The sequence below is a fragment of the Furipterus horrens genome, unplaced genomic scaffold (assembly GCF_987537825.1).
Source record: "Furipterus horrens unplaced genomic scaffold, mFurHor1.1.pri manual_scaffold_4, whole genome shotgun sequence".
Classification (NCBI taxonomy): Eukaryota; Metazoa; Chordata; class Mammalia; order Chiroptera; family Furipteridae; genus Furipterus; species Furipterus horrens.
The window spans coordinates 154963674-154986414 of record NW_028327174.1 but is presented as its reverse complement, the minus strand read 5'-3'; the positions used below and the strand labels follow the sequence as shown (position 1 = coordinate 154986414).

The 22741-nt window shown below is 40.2% G+C and overlaps 1 protein-coding gene across 1 annotated transcript in view; it reads right to left on the bottom strand.

Moving 5' to 3' along the window:
• PGM5 (phosphoglucomutase 5) overlaps window positions 1–21145 on the bottom strand; it is a 175108-nt gene extending 153963 nt beyond the window's left edge. The window contains exons 1-2 of the mRNA XM_090274149.1: window positions 20292–21145; window positions 2719–2881 (exon numbers count right to left, since the gene is read on the bottom strand). Of these exons, the coding sequence (XP_090130275.1) occupies window positions 2719–2881; window positions 20292–20552 (424 nt within the window). The 5' untranslated portion in view covers window positions 20553–21145. The remainder of the gene's footprint in view (window positions 1–2718; window positions 2882–20291) is intronic.
• Between the last annotated feature and the right edge of the window lie 1596 nt (window positions 21146–22741).

The window sequence follows — 22741 nt, the reverse complement described above, 5'->3', positions numbered from 1 at the left end:
AACCTCCTGTAACTGGATATTTAAACAACATCTTCTCCCTCTATGCCTCACAGGATATCATAGAGATCACTGAAGTGCTCTTGTAAGATATGAAGTCATATATTACCTTCAAATTCTAACTTGAAATCCATGGCTTAGTTTGGTAACATATATTACATTTCTCTACAAATTGCCATTTTCTGAGCCCATTCAATGTCCTGTTACTGCATGAAATATCTCGCATTGCATAGCTTTTCCTGAAATATGCAGTAGCTGCAAGACTAGCTCATAGGTCTAGGTGTGCTTTTTCGTGAAGCAGAGCTCCTCTAAACACACCTTCAAAGACACAACACTTCATAAGGTGTTTTTTTTAATGCTTGACATCAATAATGTTCCTTGTTTGGATAATGTTCAAAATGGCTACAAGGAGGGGGAGATGATATAGGTTCCTTCAGGATGTGCTATTTTTGGATGGAGTCAAGAAAAATGCATAGTGGTAATTGTTCTTGGTTAAAATTTAGCTCCTACCCATGTAGACACACATATTCAGTGTTCTAGATTAAAAGAGATTTAAGAGACTTAACAACTAAATGCAATTCATGTTCTGGAATAAATCCTGGTTTAAACAATATAGCTATAAATGACATTTTGGAGACAATTGGAAATTTTTGAATATAAAGTTTTAGATGATATTAGAGAATTAGCATTATTTTGGTTGGGTGTGATACGTTTTTGTTTTTTTTTTTCAAAAGAGGCATTCAGAAATATTTAGATGTAAAATGTCTCCATGTTGTAATTTATCTTAAAATTCTTCATGGAAAAAAAGATTAGAAAAATGAAAAATGAAGTAATGAGTACATGATATTTGTTCATTATTCTCCCTACCTTATATATGAGGTCTGTCCAGAAAGTATCCAGCCATGTGCTATGAAAAAGAGACATTTATTGAAAATGATACAAGATACAAGAAACATTGTACATAGAACAATGATGCCTCAGTCCCCTTGAAAGAAGGCCACACCTTGGGACTTCACACAGTTTTCCCACGATTCATCTCTGCTTATGACCTTCTCATGGAAATTTGGTTTATTGGTAGTGGTTTGAATCAAGTCATTAGCGACTTGCAGTAAGATGTTCCTTCTGCTCTGGTACCAGAAGCCACAGAACGAATTTTGCCACAACATGTTTCATGCCAAGATCCTGCATCAAAATCTCAGACACTGTAGTTTTTGGAATCCCCTGATCAGCTTCTAGTTCTCACACTATCAGTCGCCAATCTTTGTTGATTGCAGCCTGTACACATTCAACATTCTCAGGTGTTCTGCTTGTTGCAGGCCTTCCAGAATGTGGCTCATTAACAACAGATTCTCAACCATCTTTGAAGAGTTTGTGCCACAGTTTTATTTGTGCTGCACTCATTGCATCATCCCTGAAAGCCTTCTGAATCATCCGAATAGTTTCTGCGGGGTAATGTTCAAACTTAATGCAAATTTTGATACAATTCACTGCTCTATTCCTCATTGTGAAGGCCATGGCCACACAGTACACATGACGACTCAGTGGCATCTACCGCCCCCACTGACTAATACAGTGAAGTTGTCATTGTTCATGCATGTGCATTCTGTCCACTCTCCTTGGCTGCCAGATTACATAGATGTTGTGCAAAACCATTCTTATTAATTAATAAGAATTATTAATAATGGCTGGACTTTTTCCAGACAGACCTCATATGTTCAAATTTTTTTAGTTCAAACCTATACATATATCCACCCCACCAGGACCTCCAAACTATAAATTTCTATAAATATAAGAAAAAGTGAAATAATTTTAAGCATTTCAGTGAGATGAAGTCAACACTATAGGAAAGGAGAGCCGAGGGGCTTATACAAGAAAGTAATTTATCTGACCCCAAGCAGCCAAGTGACCTTGAACAAATAACAGCCTCTCAGTGCTTTGATTTGTTCATCTGTAAAATGATAGTAATGGTCTAAATGCCTTTGAGAGTATGTTTCAACTTTATAATCCAGAGTCCTTCCATATCAGATAAGCATCAACTATTCAACTCTTTCACTATACTGAGAAGTTCAGAGGACCAAGAGGCCAAAAGGATTCAAGATCCCATTATGCCACTTCCTTGTCCTGTCACTTTGGGCACTGTGATAATTCACTTCATGTATCAATTTGCCTGGGCCACTGGAGAGCCCAGATGCTTGGCTAAACATTATTCCGGGTGTGTCTGTGAGAGTGTTTCTTGATAAGATTAACATCTGAATCAGTAGACAATGGTGGGCTTCATCCAATCCAGGGAAGGCCTGGACAGAACAAAAACACTAAGGGAGAACTTGCTCTATCTGATTGTCTTCAAGCTGACACTTCCGTCCTTTCTGCCTTCAGACCCAGACTCAGACTGAAATTTACACCATCAGCTCTGCTGCTTCTCAGGCCTTCCAACTCACATCAGAACAATTCCATTAGCTCTCCTGAGTCTCCCGCTTGCCAACTGCAGATCTTGGAACTTCTCAGCCTCCATGAACACATGAACCAATTCCTTAAAATAAATCTCTTTATATCCTATTGGTTCTCTTTCTCTGGAAAATCCTGACTTATATAGGCACCTCACGAGATATTCTGAGCTATTTCCTCTCCACTCTGTTAGTTTGCCAACAGGAGGCCATTATAAGACTGGTAAGGTAAGAGGAAAGAAACCATGACGATTAAGGCATATTCTGAATCACATACCTCCATTGGAAACATTAAACTTCACTCCAAACTCTCCCCCTGGTCCTCCAGGGCAGTGGCTGGCTGTTAGAATGATCCCACCAGCTGCCTTGATCTTTCTGATAATGCAGGAAACAGCAGGTGTCGACAAGATGCCGTTCTGTCCAATAATCAGTCGTCCAATCTAAACCAGCCAGGAGAAAAAAAATCAATCCTGTTACATGGGATTGAAGTACATTTCAACAGGAAAGTGCCCTGAGCTCTGTTAACACACAGTAAATCACTTCAAAAGGAACTGAGTAGGCAGGGTAGAGGGGGCGTGGAGGGACAGAGCTTGGGCATTTTCTCTTCTGCCCAATGTCTCCAAGACCATCTGGGACACCCGCATCTAGCAGTCAATTATTAATCTGTAAATTGGAACTGCCTCATTAATTTTCAGTAGTCGGCTAAAACATCTGCTTTTGATGACCAAAGGGTTAGCTTGAACCACACAAAAAGTTCTTAGTTTGTTATTGACTCCAAAACTTCATGTTAACATGCTGAAAATTAAAAAAAAAAAAAACAAAGAAAAAGAAAGAAATTAAGCAAGTCTATGCGTCAGCCCTTCCTCTGCCTCAGCACATGCTCACACAGGAGGGGACCTGACTTATGCAGCCTCATTGTCAGTGGGCATGTTTTAATTGTGCTCTGGATGACGACTCTCCTGAAGGCAGGAATTCTATGGCTGCCACTAAGTGACAGCATGTGCTGGGGGTGTTGAAGAAGCTACCCAGTCATCCACTGGTGTGGTCAGACTCTTTCTATAGCTACAAAACAGACTTTTAAAAAAGAAAGCAATACGACCTTGCAAAGCATTACTTGGTATGCTTTGTTTTAAAATAGGACCCAATGTCACCCAATCCAGTGATTTTCAAATCTTGCTACAAATTAGAATCACTAATGAAGCCTAGAAAATTCACCATATTCGGACTGCATCCCAGACTAATTATATTGAAACCTCTGAGGGATGGGATTCAGCCACTTGTAGTTTTTAAGGCTCCATAGGTGATTCTAACACTCAACCAAGCTTGGTGATCAAATGTCCTCATTACTCAAAGGACCAGCAGGATGAGCATTACCTATGGGCTTAGTAGAACTGCAGAACCTCAAGGCCCATCCCAGACCTACTGAATAAGAATCAGAATCTTTTTTAAAGAAGATTTTATTTATTTATTTTTAAAAAGAGGGGAAGGGAGGGAGAAAGAGAGGGAGAGAAAGATTGATGTGAGAAAGAAACATCAACCAGTTGCCTCTTGTATGTGCCCCAACCCAGGACGAAGCTCACAACCCCAGGCGCATGCCGTGGCCAGGAATCGAACTGATGACCTTTCATTTTGCAGGACGACACCCAACAGAGTCACACTGGTCAGGGCAAGAACCAATATCTTAATAAGATCCCCTTTCCTTCTTCTAGATAATTCATTTGTCCTTAAAAGTTTGAGAAGTGTCGATGGAGCCAACAAACCAAGGCAAGCTTTAGCGTTCAGCTCAACAGCAGTTACCCTGGCACCAACAACAGCATTGCTAGGGGTAGGTGACTGACAAAATATGACAATGAGGAAAGATACAGAAAAAATGTATACTATAGGGAGCAGACAAAAGAGCTCCAAAAACAAAGCACTCTTGGGAGGACTTAGTATGGAACGGCCCAATACCACAACATCCCCAGAGTATATTTTCCAGTGGATGAGGCTGATTATAAATAAGTAGATGTAATAATAATAGTAAACAACTAGTTGGATACATATGAGGAAGGAAGTCAACAGGGTTCCATGACAGAGAATAATGGGGTGTCAATTTTAATAATAACAATAACAACAGTACTAATAATAGCCAAGGAAGCTTAGATTTTATTCTAAGTACAACGGGAATCCATCAAAGGGTATTAAGCAATGGAAGTGACCTGATACCATTTACATTTTAAAAGATCATGGACAGAGCAATCCAGATGATCATGTTAAAAAGCAAGTCATATCTTGTCAGCAAAATATTCCCATGGCGTTCCTTGTCCCCCTTCAATCCAAGGTAAAGCCAAAGTCTTCATCGTAGACTCCAAGGACCCACATGATCTGATCCCACTGCCTACCATTTCCCTCCCTCTCTCTGCCTCAGCCACACTGGCTGTTTCCCTGCTCCTCAAAATCGCCAAGCATGACCAGAGCCTTTGCATTTGCTCTTTCCTCTGCTTAGAGCGCTCTTACCTGGGTATTCATTCATATACTTGCCCCATCCTGTCCTTTGGGCTCCTTCTCTGATGTCAACTAATCAGAGATAGCACTGTTGACAGCCCTGTATAATACAGCACCCATTAGTATTTAATTTCTCTATTGTTCTGTTTCCTTTATCCTGCTTTAATCTTCTGTATTACACATATTACCATCTACTATTTTCCATGTTATTTATTTTCCCGTTACATATAAACTCTAAGGATTTTGTTTATTCACTGTGATATTTTAAGATTCTAAAAGAAACTTAGCATGTAAGTACATAATAAATATATATTTAATTAACTGAAAAAATGAATGAATGATGAATGGCTGCTATGCAAAAAATGCATTTGAGAGTGACAAGAGCAGAAGGAGAAAGATCAGATGAAAGGCTGAGTATAAATACTGTTTTGGATTAGGCCAGAGGCAATAGAAGTGAAGAGCAGTAATTATATCTGAGATGGGGAATGAAATATGAAAGAGAGCAGCTATGGTAGCCAGCCTCCAAGATGGCTCCCAACGATCCTTGCTTCTGGCAATCATGCCTCAGTACAGTCCCCTCCCACACTGAATAGGGCAGGTCTTGGGGACCAGAACATTGAAGAGTGATAGTGTGTGATTTTCAAGGTGAGACCATAAATGCCACTTCTTACTTGCACTCTTGGATCGTTCACACTGGAGGATAACAGTTAGTATGTCATGAAGACACCACTCATGGAGCCCCGTGAAGGCACCTGTATGGAGAGGAACCAAGACCGCCCACCAGCAGCCAGCTTCACCTTGCCAGAGGGAAGGTGAGTCACCTTGCAGTGAGTCTCCCAGCCCTAGTCAAGCCTTCATATGACAAAGCCACCCCAATATATGACTGTGACCTCATGAGAATTCCCAAGCCAAAACAACCCATCCTCTGTCCCACAGAAACTGTAAGAAATAATAAATATTTGTTGTTGTTTTAAGCCACTAAATTTCATAGTATTTTCCTTCATAGCTTTCTACCTTTAAAATTTGATGAATGGTTATGCCATTCATCAAGACATAAAAGACACTGGGCAATAATTATACTCATATTATTACCCAGAGCCATGATAAATTGTGTTCTACATGCTCTTGGTAAAATTTTATTGATTAGTCAACTCTTTCTAGTGAGCATTACATGCAATCTAGAAGACCCTGCAGGTACAGCAATGGATAAAATTTAGTCACTACCCTCAAGGAATAAGTTTATAGATCCAAGAACATAAAAAAGAATTATTGTATCTTCTGTTTCTAGTTTTCTATCTATCCCATTTTTTAGAATTATTATTAAAGGTATAATCTTGACCATAAACTTGGTGGCTAAAACAACAAAAAATTTTTCTCTCACAGTTCTGGAGGCTAGAAGTCTAAAATCCTAAAGGGCTGCACTTCCTCTGGGGACTCTAGGGAATAATCTGGTTTCTGCTTTTGTTAATCTATGGTGGCTGCCTAGTGTTCCTGGGCTTGTGGCCGCGTCACTCCAAGTTCTGCCTCTGTCTTCACATCACCTTCTCCTCTGTGTGTCTCTTTTCTCTTTTTCTGTTAACTCTTGCTCTCCCAATAAGCCCAAAACAAATGACACCATAAAAGATCTAGTAATTAATCAAATAAATATAATCTATGGAAGCCCTGCTGTATAAAGAAAAAGTAGTCAACACGAAATTAGAAGATCTAATGATAGATATGAGTCTTGGCTCCATCCGTGACCTAAGGCAAATTATCTCACTTTTCTGAAGTTTGCTATTTTCATCTGCAAAGCCAAGAGGGTAGAGGGTTGTGAAAATTCACTTAAGATGAGAGTATATATATATAAAGGATAAGAGTACATAAAAGGAAATTCTTTGTGAAATTAAAGGTGACACGAATTATGCTACTGCCTTCCCCAAATCCCACTCCCCTCCCCCAACATTTAAAATTCATTCTTAGAAAGGAGATTATTCCCTAAACTGCCATTTCACTTTCTGAAAAAGTCCTAGAAATATTACCCTTCACCAATATAGCAGACTGCTACCTTACAAGGAAAAGATGGTTTACTTGCATAACCGGCTTCAGTTTTGTTTATAGCACTGGAACAGGCAACATCTGATTTTTATTCCTGAATGAAATCCAGACCACAGCCTGGGGAGGTGCAACCTATGGCATTCTGCTGCAACCTCACTGACACTCCCAATGGGGGCACTGGAGGAATCTCCGCTCCCACACCACCAGCCTGTCTTTGGCTGGAAGAAGGGGAACCCAACCCAGCCCTGCAGAAGGTACACTAAGGCTCCCTGCATGGGCTTTACTGCCACGGAGGGACATGTCTTTCAGCACCCTCTAGGGAAGGCAGGGCAAGATGGGCCCCAGTCTACTGTCTCTCTTTCTCACACACACACACACAGAACGCACAGTGATACAGATCCCAGGACCCACGGATAGCCATGTGAACACTGTCACGCAGGTGCCTGCAGACACATATGTGAGGCACATAGATACATCGACACAGCATGAACCTGGTCCTTCCCAGTCATGACTCCTAAATACTTGGGGATGGGAGAACATAGCAGGGAGCGGTGTGCAATCGCCATCATTCCTTATGATCTCTCTTCTAATTTGATGCCAGTGCTTTCTGTCAACCCTTAAACCTCACCTAGATTGCACTATTATTTGTTCCACTCATGAGTGGGTGTAGCAGGTTCTGAGGGAATCTGTATGCCCCTCCACATGCCACAGACCAGTGTCCTGAGAAAGAAAAAGTTTTATTATACAAAGCTTTCTCCCAACACGTTCGTTTCTTTACACCAGTGCATATACAACTAAGTCTGTTAATGATTTTTATTTCTGATGGCTCCTTCCTTTCAGAATGCTACCAACTACTCTTCTAAATTAGATTTAGTATGAGTTCAGGTGTTAATTAGCTCCAATTAAAAGCCTAGAGAGCAACGAGTACAATTTACAACCCACAGGTTAGAATCTCAGGGTAGATGCAGCATTCTGACTCCAAATGAGTTTTCCCCGGTAACATAACACTAATAAAAGCCGAACTGTTTTCATGTGTGACCTCCCTTAATAAGACTTCCCCTTGATGGTTTCCTTTTAGCTTTAAATAAGTCATTTTTTTAAGAGTCCCACAGAGAGAGAAGAAAAGTAAGCATGACATTCCTCAATGTCTTCCATTCACTGGGTCAGAGTCCTATAGTCTCAGAGTTAATCAGAGAGAGTGAAGAGAGCAATAAACAGAAACTTCCCTGATGTTACACAGAGAGAGTGTTGTACAGGACCACACAGCCACTACCACGTCCATCTCCAAAGTGCATGGAAAGCCACACACACAAAGATGCCTGTTTCCTGTCTTCTCAGTTAAACAAAAAACAAAAACCTCAAAGGCAGCCCAAAGCCAAACTACCATAGATGGCAGGGGCTTCAGTCTTTTAGCCCCAGCTGTCAGAGAGGAGGGCCAGCCCTTAAGCAGCACTGCACATGAATAAGCAGGTGATGGCTAAGTGGAATTTCAAGAAGTAACAAACTCAAGACAGGGATGTGGTTACCCAAACACCAAGGGACTTCTCCAATTGCTCATGGATAATTGTGCGGTTAAATGCTCTGTTCCATGGAGACCAGTTGGGAGCAACCAAGCTCATCCTCAGCTTCTTGTCCCCCTGGAAGTCTTTATACACACACTCAGGGGCTGGAAGCAAGAGATGAGAGTCCATTAGAACCAAACCAGGATGCAGGTTTCACATTTAATCCCTAACATTTGAACAAGTTCAGAAAATTTACAGGAATCTAGAAGTCTGGCCCAAGTTTTGTTCCTGCTCCTCAATCAGCCACCAGTCCTTAAGATCTCATTGAAAAAATCAGGCAATCTAGCTTTCCTCAGGTGCAAAATGGGGTTGGTGGAACTGGAACTTGGGTTCCTAAGGTAATTCAGTACTTGAAAAATGCTGAAATCTTGACCTTAAGGTCCAGGGCTTGGCTCACTAAAACAAGAAAGGGCCCTGTTTGCTGCCATTTTGTAAGGTGACCAACCCAACTGGCTGGGTACCAGGATGAAAACAATTGGACCTACCTGAGTCAAGGACACAGAGTTGAGTGCCCTGAGATACGGTGAGATTTTGGTATCCAATGGGAAAGGACATAAAAATAGACTTTCCCACTTACTAGCTATGAAGGGACCAAAAAAAGAAAACCCTGGAATTTATTTATTAAAAATTGTGTATTTATTCTTATATATTTACACTTCAGTCAGCTTCAAAGTACTCTCCATTTGATTCAATACACCTATCGAGATTTTTTTCACTGCTCAAAACAGTTTTTGACCTCATCGATTTTGACACTTTTTAGTGCTTCTGCCATTTTTTGTTTCACCTCTTCCGTATCGGTAAAACATTTCCCTTTTTTTCATCCAGGAAAGCAAAAACAGTCGCTTGGGGTGAGATCGGTTGAATAGGGAGGGTGGGGCACAGGGGTTGTGCCATTTTTGGTCAAAAACTGCTGAACATTCTGCATGGTTTGTGGGCAGGTGCACTCATAAATAACCCATCATGATATGGGCAAACACATTGAAAGAGTCTTTAAAACATATTCACTGAAGCTGAATGCAGGCTCTCACAACAATGCCAGCTGGTACACTGATACTGGTGGGTTCCTAGAACACTCAACTAGCAGGGGAGGCCTGTAATATAAGGGGCTCACCCTCCAGAAGATAATTGTGGGTATTTTTAGGTCTCCCTTCATATGTGACTTTGGACAACACCCTGAATCCCTCTGTATCTCAGTTTTGTTATCTAAAAGATTTAAACAATCATATGATGGAGAATGAAACCTAATACAGTCAAGCACCAGTTCAGGGTCTGACACCCAATAAACTCTCAATACATTTCACTGCATTCTTTAATTATTAATTATGAATTTCTTAATTTATAGTAATTGAATAAATTTGTTTTGTTTTATTAATCTGTAATGGTTTTCTAATTATAAAAATATACATTTGCATGTTCCTTTTTTGAACATTTAAGATGTACACATAAACAAGAGGAAAATAAAAATCATCTGTAAACCTAAAAATGACCACTGCTAACAATTCTGTATGTAGCCTTTGTCTTTTGTCTGTTTTGGTCTTTCCCTTTCTCTCTTTCTCGGTCTCTCTCCTTCTCTCCTTCCCTCCCTCTCTCCCTCCCTTCCTTTAATTTACATATTTTTATGTTTTTACAAAAAAAAAAATTTTGCGTGGCCTACATCTTTCACTTAATATAACTAGTCCTTCCCTAAAGTCTGTCTTTCTGTCACTGAATATTAAACCACAACATGATTTTAGTGGCTGTAGAGTCTTCTATTATTTAAATGAACTATCATTTATTGACCAATAAAAAGTGTTGTTTCACTTACAGTTTTTTTTTTTAATGTGGAACTTAAAAAATATTTGAGGACTAAACTCACATTGTGGAATAAATTAAACTGAATATAGCTTGTCCATAATTAAATTAAAAATTAGTTGTAACATGCCTTCATGACTATACATAATGTCTTTTTCTTCTTTAACTACCAAAACTACTCACTAAGAAGCTACTGAAGTCCATGACGAGGAGGGACAGGACCATATCTATGTCCTTGTCTTGACTTGGATCTCCAGTCACTGCCTCCATCTATGCCTCTGACTTGCACTGTCCACTGGTTTGTACTATGCTGGCCTGCTAACTTACTCAGGATGTTGAGCTCACTGCAGAAAGCTGCCCTTGCAACATAGACTCCTGACTAGAACAGTAGGACTTAAACACTGCTTATATTTCTTCATATTGGTCCATCCAACTCCAGCACAAGTTCTATTTATTATCATAGAAACATAGATCATTTGGGAACATTTAGTCCCTCCTTGAATTCTATGCAGTCTTCAAACACTTCTGACATCTAGGACCCTGTCCTATCTTCCTCTTGAATATATCCAATGACGAAGATATATCTCTTTGAGGGGGTGGGGGATAGCCTATGCACAAGTGCACACACATACGTATACTATTAGACAGACCACCTAAACTTTTAAGAAGATTTTATATCTGGCACCTTTATAGGTAGACAGAAATTTTATAATGCAACAGGTCCTGGAATAACACCATTTTGTTCACCATTAATTCATTATAACATTGATGAGATACCATAGGAACTTAACTCTTATCAGTTAGCCTAAAATTAGTTTCATTATATGTCCTTCTACTTAAAGTTACAGGACTTACACACACACACACACACACACACACACACACACACACACACACACACATATATTCCCAAAACAAAAACTCAGAAACTTTGGCACCTCAGTCTTTCTTTATAGCTTTGTGTTTTCCTATGAGTAGCTGTCACATCAATGAAAATACATTTATATGGATCTTTAAATTCCATCAGACCACTTTCTGTCTGGCCAGGAAATAATTACTGTCCATTTGCTGAGTACCTCCACCCCTTATATATGTTCCAGTGAACTAAGGACCTCTGGCTATCACAGATTTACAACTCAGCAAGATTAAACAATTTACTGTTATTTATGACAGCAAAGCTGGGTCTTCTGTATTATATTCCACTTTAGCATCTGTCACTTTACATTTGGGAGCGCCTGTCCAGAAAAAGATTATGCCTCCTAACCAAACATTTCGGCTGGGCCACAGACACAGGACCCTGACAAAGTGCCCAACAAAACAGTTTAAAGCACCACTAGCTCCTGCAGCTGTGCATTTTCAGACTACTCAGCAGATTAGCTTGGAGTCTCTTAGCCTCTGCTTAGTCTGTTCCTCTCAGTAATCTCCCACATGGCCCAGTCCCTTAGGCTTGAAAATACTCCTGAAATAAGCAGCTTAAGATCTGGCCTCAGGAGGGGGTAGTGGGGCAGCTGGGGTGGGGGAGCAGCTCCTAACAGACCCCAGGCCCCAGAAAGCTTTAAGGTGGAAAACATGGCATTGACAGCTAATTCATAACAGGAAATAATGTTGCACAGACCATGCTAAAAAAAAAAAAAAAAAAAAATAGCCCTTTATGATGAGTTAAATTTTATGCCAGAGCATCTGCTGCCACCTCAAGTATCATGCCAGTGAGCACATGCATGAGTGTGTGTGTGTGTGGAGCACTGGGAGGGGCTGGGGGTCATGACCTCTGCCGTCACCATCCAGCCTTGGCCAGCATCATGGAGGACACCGGAAGTCAAGAAGAAGCCTTACCAAGGTGCTGAGGCACCTTCTGATCAGGAAAGCTCCTGAGACTATAAAGCCCGTATGCACATGTCCTTTAATTTTATCCAGAGGAAAATAGTTTGGTAATAAGTTTTATGTGAATAAATAAAATAACTGATAATAATTCATTAGCACATTCAATCCTCCCAATAACCCCGGGAGATATGGGGGGAGGGCAAGTATTATTACTTTCCCTATATTTATAAATGAGGAAATAAACCCAAGGATGCTAGGTGACTTCATAATCATACAAGTTGCAAATGGCAGTATCATGATTCAAATCTAGAGCTGCTTCTTTTTCCTTCATTATTCTTTATTGATGTGTTTAATTATGAAAGCAATGCATATACATGTATGATTAGTTAATAAAGAAAAGTATATGGAGAAAGGGAAAGGATTCTCCTTCCCCCACCATACACGCCACAGACCCCAGATATTGGGTTGGCCAAAAAGTCCATTATGTTTTTTCCATAGAATAAAAGATGTGTTTTTTATTTTCACCCATAACTTTATTGATTTGGATATTTTGAGTATGTCAGCTATCTTCCGCTATTGGCTTCTAGTGAGTAGAGGCCAAGGGTGCTGCTAAACATCTTCCAATGCATAAGACAGCTCCACAGCAAAGAATTATTTGGCCAAAATGTCAATAGTACCAAGAAACTTTGTAAACCACTTTTGACAAGTTTGATCAGTCACAACACCTTCTCTATACACTGCGTAAATCTTCTTCTTTTTTTTTTTTTGCATTTCAGTTATGTTTTTACCTTTTTTGAAATAATAAAGCATAATATGCTGGAAATGTTGCATATTTTCTTCCATCTTCAATATTAAAATGGCTGCATAAAAATTCACCAATTTTGACAAGGTTTTTTTTAAATGCATGCTGATATGACAGTTCACATTATAACCTAACAAAATTGTCTCTAGTGAAGACAAAGACAACTAAGTGCTACTAGAGCCATCATACAGAAAAAAATCATAATGGACTTTTTGGCCAACCCAATATAGTCCCTGCTAATTATTTGGAGTGTATTCTTCCAACCCTATTTTCTATGCCTAAATTATATACACAAAAGTGAGATCATGCTACACATAATACTCCATGAATTACTTTGTTTCATGTAACAAACTGTCATTCACATCTTTCTTATATTATATATGGATCCATCTCCTGTGTTTATGAATTTTAATGCATCCATGGTGAGGTTCTGTCATAAATTACGTACTTGTTCTCTACTATTGAACATATAGATTGTTTCCAAGTTTTTCTTTAACAAAATGCTGCAGTGAGTATTCTTATACACAGATATTTGCACAATTGTACTAGGATAATCTATAAGATAGAGTCATAGATTAAAGAATTCCTGGCTTATTGAACAAGAATTCTATTAATTTAGATATATACTGCCAATTACCTAAACAAAAACTTTATCAATTTGACTTCCATGATTACTGTACAAACATCATAATTTTCCACACCCAAACCAACTCTGAGTATTTACAATTCTTGTTTTTCAAACTGATGGATTATTCTTATTTATAACTTCTTTTGTTATTGAGGTTGATCACCTTTTCATGTGTTTGTTGTTGCTGACAATATTTCTTTTGAACTGTTTGAATTTTCTTATTGGAAAAGCTTTCCATATATTGTATAAATTAAGCTTTTGTTGTAAAACTCTCCTCCCAGTATTTTGTGGAGTCTTTTATCAAATGGGATAAACTTTGGTCTTTATTACTTCAATTTCTTTTCTCTTTCCATTTGAAAGTCCTAAATGCAAAACTAGATACCCACAGCTACCAATCAGAATTCTTATTAAAGGAAAATAATATACTGTCAACAAGTTAGTATTATAGTTGTACAAAGCACCTATTAGGAAAGACTTGTAGAGAAAGAAAAAAAATTCTGTGACTTTACACAAAGAAAAAGAATTTCTTTGGGGATTGAATGTTCTTGAAACTTTTCCCTTCATATAAATACAGACTTTAGGCCAAAATTTTGATGTCACTAAAAATGTAAGAAATGAAAGATACTTAAGGACTCAGAAAATGTGGATTTTAACAAGTCTTGTGTATATCTAAATATCCTTTTACTCATAACTAATGAGAGTTAAGTCAGATGAAAGAACCTAAAATTCTCGCTTTGGCTATGCAAGTATAAACAGTTAAGGCATACTGGCCAAATCCTGGGTGTTTGCAATTAACTGTCAAGGCTGTAGGCAAATGAAGAACATTGTTGTATTCCTAGCTTTCTACCTTCAATATAAAAATCCCTGGGAAATGTAGACCTTTTTCCTCCTGCCGATTATTCCCCAATAACCCTGTTTGAATTCTGTTACAGTGTTTGTTCATGTTACTGTTGTCTAAAAGAAGAGTGACCAAGGCTTAAAAGATAGGGGTTAAGGTTGGTTATGCCAAAACCTATGCTGAGATTCCTCAAAAATTGGTTCCAACTTCTATTCCTCAAGTCTGTACAGAAACGAGCAAACTTTAGAGTTCACAAAGGGCTCAGAGAGAACAGATGTTTCATAGAAAATTCTTAGGGCAAGTTTCACACATAACGTCGCTGATGTGTGTCTGTCTTTTCAATAAACATCATTATGCTTTATTAGAAGATTTAATAAAGCAGCTTAGTTAAAAATGCCATCTGGGTCTCTGGACACATTAAACAAAGCTTAAAATAACCCACCTCAGCAACTGGGATGGCCCAGCTGTTCTCAAAACCTCTCCCACTCTCTTTACTTCCCCACAAAAAAAACAAATGAAGAGTTGAGGTTAAAAGATTCAAGAATAAACTGGTCCAAACAGAGAGCTGGAACCACAGACTCCCTAAAACTTGCTACTGCTCATTTAATAGATATCCCAATTTCACAAGTCAGAAATGGGGATTTGGGAAGGGAAGCAAGATAGAGTGGTGGAAGTCTTTAGGGTTTTCTAATGTATTACAAAACATCCTAATGTCTGAGCCATAGCAGCCCATTCCATTTACCTATTCTGTAGTGAAAACCAGTAGAAGATATGGAGCAATCACCACCCAGTTCTTTTTCCATTCAAGAGATAAGACCTGGAGCTGGCCAACCACAGATTTCCACATCCATTCCACGAAAGAAACCTTATGTATCAAAGCACAGGTTTCCCTTTATAGCTTCCTTTTTCTTCCTTCCCTACTTTCCACTCAACATCATGTCCCACTCTGCTCTCCTTCCAACCCTATATTCCTTATCTTTGGGTCCACACCAAAATTTGTTCCCCAGATAGTCTGATAAATGCCAAGACAAGTGTATTCTCCTTCTTTGGAACAACCACCTGTTCATGGCCCATTAGAATCAAATATCACCTGTGCAAGCATGTTATCTGGAGGGCAAACCCAAGTCCCTTGCTGACCCAGCCTTCCTCATGCAATTGCACTTCAGCTTCCACCTCGAAAGGCTTCACAAGGCATTGAGAAGCTCTTGAATTCTGTAACTCAATAATAATATTGTTGTTGATCATCATACGCCCAGTACTATATGTGGCTAGTCAACAAATGGATTTTATCTTGACTAAAACATGCAATAAAGATATAAATTATTTGTAAAGAGGCCCACTGCATGGTTTATTCAATGCATGCATTCAAATTATTATTATCTGAAATGTATTCGGTTGACCTTAATAAGACTCTGTTCTATTTCTTAGTGCTATAAATGTTGCAAAGTGCTTTCTTATGCAGGCTTCATCTGATTCCCAGGATAATTCAGTGGTGCTGTCATATCCAATTTATAGAAGAAGAAACAAGTGGTTTCTAGGTATTTCAAAGGCTAAAGCATTTGCTCTGCAACTTGTAAGGCAGAGCCAGGAAAACAAGGGGAGAATTCCTGATGCTGATACAGTGCTTTTTCTACGATATCTCATTGTCTCCTAGGCTATAGTCTGGTTTGGGTTTACCAAATATGTATTTGTAATATTTGGTGGGTTACCTTTATTTAACCTATAGCTGCTTTGACTGTAACAGACTTGCTCCACTAAACACACACACATTTTAAATCCTAAATTACAGAGCTGTACTCTCCAGGATGGGATATAGCTATTTAAAGTTAAATTATGATTAATTAAATTAAATATAAAATTCAGTTCTTCGGTAGCATTAGCTGCATTTCAAGTGTTCAATAGTCCCACGTGGCTAGTGGCCAGGACAGTGCAGATTACAGGATATTTCCATCATCACAGAAAGCTCTGTTGGACAGTGCTGATACACCATGTCATCTCCAGAGAGAGAGGACTTTAGAAAAAAGTCAGAAAGATCTTGAGGGAGACTCAGTGCTGTCATTGTCCAATAAGAAAAGGAGCGGGGACTAAAAACATATATAACAAAGAAGAAAAAGAGAGAATGCTCTTAGCCAGATGGATCTACCCAGACAAGAGCAAAGGTGTTCTCGTAGTCAGTCTGTTGTAGTTAGCTATTGAATTCTGTAAGACATTAGAATAAATTGATATATATAGGATCTAAACCCCTGAAGATGATCTGAAGCAGATGGAAGTAGAAACAAAATAAAAAATCAATTAGTTACAAACTAAGTTTTATCAGAATTCACTTAAATAATACACTTTACTCTTTGTACTTAGTAGTTATTTTCCTTTTTTAGTATGGCATTGTTTGTATTATTAAAAAGGAATTAAAATACTTCTTGGGATATTTTAGGTAAATTCACATAGCCACATAAAAACTACAAAAACAGGTAAAAAATACCTTTTCAGTATTCACAAACCCATTGAAATTGATTATATACAAATCAGTAGTCCATAGCAATATTCAAAAAAGCAAAAGCAAAACAAAACAGAATTCATGTATTACCAACAGAGGTTATTGTTTCACCAAATCCTTACTATGAAAATTGGTAATTAAAAAGAGAGAGAGAGAAAGAGAGAGAGAAAGAAATAAATATATATTCTGCTTTCCAGAGGGAACTCTATTACAGGATAACCAGATAGCCCAGTTATGAGGAAACTGCCCAGTTTCCAGAAGAAAATGCCAGCTAAAACATTCAGAAGGAATTAGAGAATTAGCAAATCATCATTTTTGAAACAATTTAGTCAAGCCAGGATCATTAACAGAAGCAATGGGTAAAGGTTGATAAGAAAACAAATACATGGCACAAATTTCACCCCACAGGCTACTTCCTGGTCCCGAGGAGGAAACAATGGAAGCTACAGGCAATCACTATCGCAAGCCTATAATCACCTTAGCATCACGCATGATGGGACAACCAGAGATCATACTTCCTAATGTGATACAACATGAACATATACCATCGCCTATAAAATGTTCTTGTAAAAGAAAAAAGTTGATCCTGAATCTAATTAAGCCTTTACAACTAATTCTTAGTTCACTAAAAATAAACAAATAAACAAACAAAAAAATACAGTGAAAAGTTAAATGACATTTCATTATTCAAGAAATAATCAGAAAATTCCAGAAAAGGGAGTGGTGGCCTAGATACTCTGATAAGTAAATTTCATTAACAAAATAAAAATAAAGAGGGAGGTACTTTCTAGGTTAAGAGAGACTTAAGAAAAATAACCAAATGCAATATGTGTTCCTTTATTAGAAGGAATATATTCCTTCTAAGGAATATTTCAGAGTAACTGAGGAAATCTGGGTGTGGGCTGGGTAATAAATGATACAAAGAAATCACTTTTTATTTTGTCTGGGATGATAATGACAGTGTAACTGTCAAACTAAATGTTCATATTTTCTTAGAGATCCATACTAAAGAATTTAGAGGCAAAATGTCATTTTATTTAATATAGTTTAAAATACTTTACAAATTTCTTAATCTCAAAGTATACAGGTATATGTCTGTCTGATAATCTACTTAAAACTTTATGATATTAAAATATTGATAATGTAGTTTATCATTTTATAAATGTCAAACTTCTGTTCTCCTCCAGCAATTACATAATCAAAGAACAACTATAGGTTTTTTTTTTAATAGAAAATTGTTTTGTAAAGTTAACTTTTTAAATCAAAACCAAGAGTTTTCAGATAGAGAAAATGCAGTCCATCTAGTCAGATTCCAGTCAGGTCAAAAAAAAGAAATTCTTGTTTTCTACTATTTTCTAACCTATTTATTGAAATTCAATAAGAAATCAAAAAAGCTCAAAGCACTTGGAATCAACGTTCATCATTTCTGAATATAACTCAATAGTCCAAATCAGGAGACAAGTGCATTGCCATCAATTTGCAATTCCTCAAGACTAATTTTGCTTATAGTTATCCAAACCGCTTTCCCCAGAAGCTAGTTTTTTGATTATTCACTTTGCTTTAGCAAAAGCCCCCAAGAACTGAACGAAATGAGGAAAAGATTGGTTGAAATTGGCTGTTTGAAATTTTGATAAATGTCCACCATTCTCTTCACCCATGGCTACCCATCTTAGAAGTAGTACTTTTAGATTATTTAAGAGATGGTACTTCTATGCAGATTTTAATTTGCCATTCTGCTCTTCATAACCACTGCTAGGTTAAATTTGACTCTATTTTAAGCATATTAATATATGCTAACTATCTCCTCAAGTAAACTCCGCTCAAAGTGAATAAAATGTGTTTATCAGAGAAGACCCATTGAACTAAGAGGTTGAAGAGTCCTTAAGAGTAAAGTGTGCCAAGAAATAATAAAGCATAATGATAATTTGCTTGTACAAATCAACAACTGTAGTTTCAAAAATATCCCGACCCACGATAAATATCGGACAGGCTATGTTTCTCTCACTCCCTGGAAAACTTGGCCCAGAAGGAGTATGAAACCTGCCATAGCTCTCCCAAGGCTCATTACTCTCCATCATTCCATGGGACAGCTTTGTCAAACAAGAGTCAAGGACCATCTGTCAACCTCTCTCCACATCCCTGATTCAAGCCAATTTTCACCAATCCCAAGTGAGAGTCAGAGAGAAATACAAGTCTGGTATCTCCAGCATTATCATCTGCTGGGGTTGGAAATCACAGCTCCACCACCCAACTCACCCCTCGGCCCTTTTGCTCCCAACTTATTTCGGTTATTTATTTACTTATTTTTCAAATCTCTCTCCCCAGCCCTGAAACCTTGAGAAGGGGCAATTATAGTAGACAAACATGAAACATGGACAACCCCAAAGCTTTAAAACACACACGTGCGCACACACACACAATGAGAAAAAAATGGAAAGTGTTGGGAAGAGGAAGGATGGAATCAAAATGTCAGAAAATTGTTTAGTTTCACTTTTTAAAATGCTCACACTCGTTGATATATCGGCAGAGATTTCACTTAAAGAAAAGTTGTATGTGAATGGCTCTGACTGCATAAACAGGGCTGAAATTACTCTTTAAGACAATGTTTCCCACGTCGTATTCAGAGATCCCTGAAGTTAGATATCCCTCTGGTCGAGGTCCTGGAAGAGGGCCCTGGATTTGGGAAGGAGGATGTGGGGCTATGGGGATATAACAAAAGGAAGCAGGGAGGAGAAACAGCAGCAGCAGCAACAACCACCGAGGTCTGAGAATTCAGATTGCAAAAGAAGGCTGCAGAGGTCATGGGAGAATGGAGAGGAAATGAGGGTGAAGCGGAAAGGAGAAGAGGCATGAAATGTTGTCAAGTGCCAAAGGGCATCTTGGAGCGAAGTCGGGGATTGCTTTAGGAAAGGCATTGCAAATCTCATTTCCGACTGTTTACAGACGTGTCTCGAGGGAACTGAGAGCCCAGGCTGCATAGCATCAAATTGATCCCTATCCCATTCCTACCCAAATCATATTAATCATGAAATAATTCCACGGGGTTCATGAGCAAACGATACTAAAAACCTCCATGGGTTACATTCTCCAAGTATGCCAGAAACCAACACTGGTGTGTGTTCTGAGACAATACTATTGTTAAAATTTGGCAGACCCAGACTTTAGGGTGGAAGAAGATGATTGTAAACAGGACAGTGTCCAGGGAGCACCAGGGCGGCTGCGGAGAGCGGCGGTGGCGGGACGCTGGAGGAGAGAACCTGGGAGAGCGCGCGCAGCCGGGGCAGGGGCCCAGGTCCGCCGCGGCAGGCCGGCTGGCCAGCAGGCAGGAGTGGGCAAGAGCGAAAAGAGGGGAAGGCGGCAGCACGGCGGGAAGCGAGGGATGACCAGGTAACTCACCCCGTTGGCCGCAGCCATCTGCACCACGATCTCCGTGGCTGTCCTGCTGAAGTACCTGCCGTCGCTGCCCACCACCATGGTGCAGCCCTGACGATCGCGCAGGTCGATGGATGACAGCACGCTCTGGATGAAGTTGGGCAGGTAGTTGCGCTGGCCCTCGAAAAGACCGGTGGGCCGCCGCAGCCCCCCACCGCCGGTTGGCCGCTGGTCCTCGTAGGGTGCCGTGGGCACTGTCAGCACCGGGATGGGACTGCCCTCCATGGTGCCTCCTGGCTGGTCCTGCTGCGGCTGCCGGGAGCCGGAGGGAATCTGCAGCCCGTCGGGGCCCCCCACCAGCCTGGCCGCCTGCCCGAACTCCGCCTCAAGCCCCGGCCCCCTCCCCAGCCGGCCCCCGCCCTGCGCCCTCCCACGGCACAGACCGGTGGATCCTCCCTCTCCGAGCGGCCCCTCGCTGCCCTAGCAAAGTTTGGCCGCTAACTTCCAACAAATTTTCTCCCGCCCAACTTCCTCTCCAGCCGGATCGCACTAGGAGCCCGCAGTGTCTTCCCCCAGCTGGACTCACTTTTGGGGTGTCGTCCCTAAAGCCCGTTCCTAGTGCCAGCTACCCCGACCTCTGGAGGCTCCTCCTCTTATGGCTGGCCCCAGCCTTCCCCAGCAATCGGCTATCTCCGGGGCCCACCCTTCGCTAGAAAATAACCCGGGGGTAGTGAGATCTGCAGCAGGATTTGGGATCCGCTCCAGGCACCCCCAGTCCCTCTCCCCTTTCACCGGCAACCCTGTCTCCCTGTCTCCCTGGGAGTGAGCAGTTTACACGCACAAGTTTCTCTCTTGAACAAGGACAAGGGAGGGAGTTGGGAGGGAGCTAAACCTTTTGCCATCAGCAACAGCCCCAGCCAAAAATAACCCTGGAAAGGCGAGCTGAGAATTGTTATCTTCTGCCAGCGCTGAAATTGGAGGCTGGGTGCTGTGTGTGTGTGTGTCTGTGTGTGTGTGCACCACCACTGCCATTTGTTGCAGAGAATCACAGACTGTCAGGCGCTTCAATCCAGGAGGACCTGCCAGCCATCCACACTTTTCCCCAGGTCCTCTCAAGGCAGCCCGCATTTCAGTATGGAAACTTTTCTTCTTGTGGTGGTTGTAACAGCAGCGACACAGACCCACATTTCCTTCTTCTTGCCCTTCCCACCCTCCCCAGCCCAGCTCATGCTTAGAAATAGGCTTGTCCCACATTGTATTTGCCCATACTGCTGAGTTCTTACTGGAATTATTACTTTCAGTAGGAGAGTTAAAGCCCTTTTTAGTAACCTACCAGAAATGAAAAGATAAACTTGAAATAAACAAGGACAGGGTACCAGGAACTGTATTAGGTTCTTTCCATGCACCCTCTTATTCTGCAAGGGCTAGAGATGATCTGCCTTGTCTCCTCAAAGCTCACCTGAAATCCAGAATGAAGAAATACCCCATAGAAAATAGAAATGCAGAGAGAATAGACTAAAAAGATAAAACCCAAGAGCCTATTCCCCTGAATTTGTGGTTGAGGGAGACTTGGCTTAGCACTAAGTAGATGGAACCTCAACACTTTTAAGAATCTGTGCCTATCTCTATGGTGTGGGGTTTTTAAATCATTTTCTAATAGCATTTCATTTTACAAGAAAGGACAGTATCATTTCCAGAAAAAGAGAGAGCGGTAAGTCCTCTACCCCAGTAAGGACACAGCCCCCAAAAGACCTCCAGGGCTTCATCTCTCTGCTTTCAGCACCTGCCTCTCTCTTGATACCATCATCATTTTGACCTACCAAAAGCCCAGCTCTTTCCATAGGACTAAAGACAAGGCAGGCCCATCTTAGACAAGATTTTACAGTTTTACCAGCCAAGAGGAGCGCCTCTTCCCTTGGTTTTAATCCCCAAATTCCCAAATATTCTGGCCCAGGTCAAAGCAATGTGCCCAACTATACTACCAGGACCCCACGGTGAAAGGGAAAAGAGTTGCTCGGAAGGAAGGAGGCACTATTCTCCAGAGGGAGGAGAAATGGATGACTAAATCACAATTGTCCACCACATACTTCGCACTTTCCCTGATAAAGTCTTTTGAAAATTATTTTTTCTCTGAATTCGCATAGCACTTTGTATCACTCATAAAGAATGTCTCACATGTTGCTGCACCTTTCTATGTGTATCTGCTGTCCTCTAGCTGTAGGTGACCTTGGAATAATCCCCGAAACTCTCTTCACGTCAGTGTCCTCACTGTGAAATAGGCATTATTTTAATCCCTACTGCATAAATTGTACAGTGCCTGACAAATGTTAGATGTTTACATTATTGCCATCAATGTGGCATTTATCATTGTTATTAATGTATAGCAAGAACTACAGTTCATGTATTTGTACACCACCGCTGTACATAAAGGGTCTTCCGGCATAGGTGATAGTCTATAAAGGTTGGTTAAATTA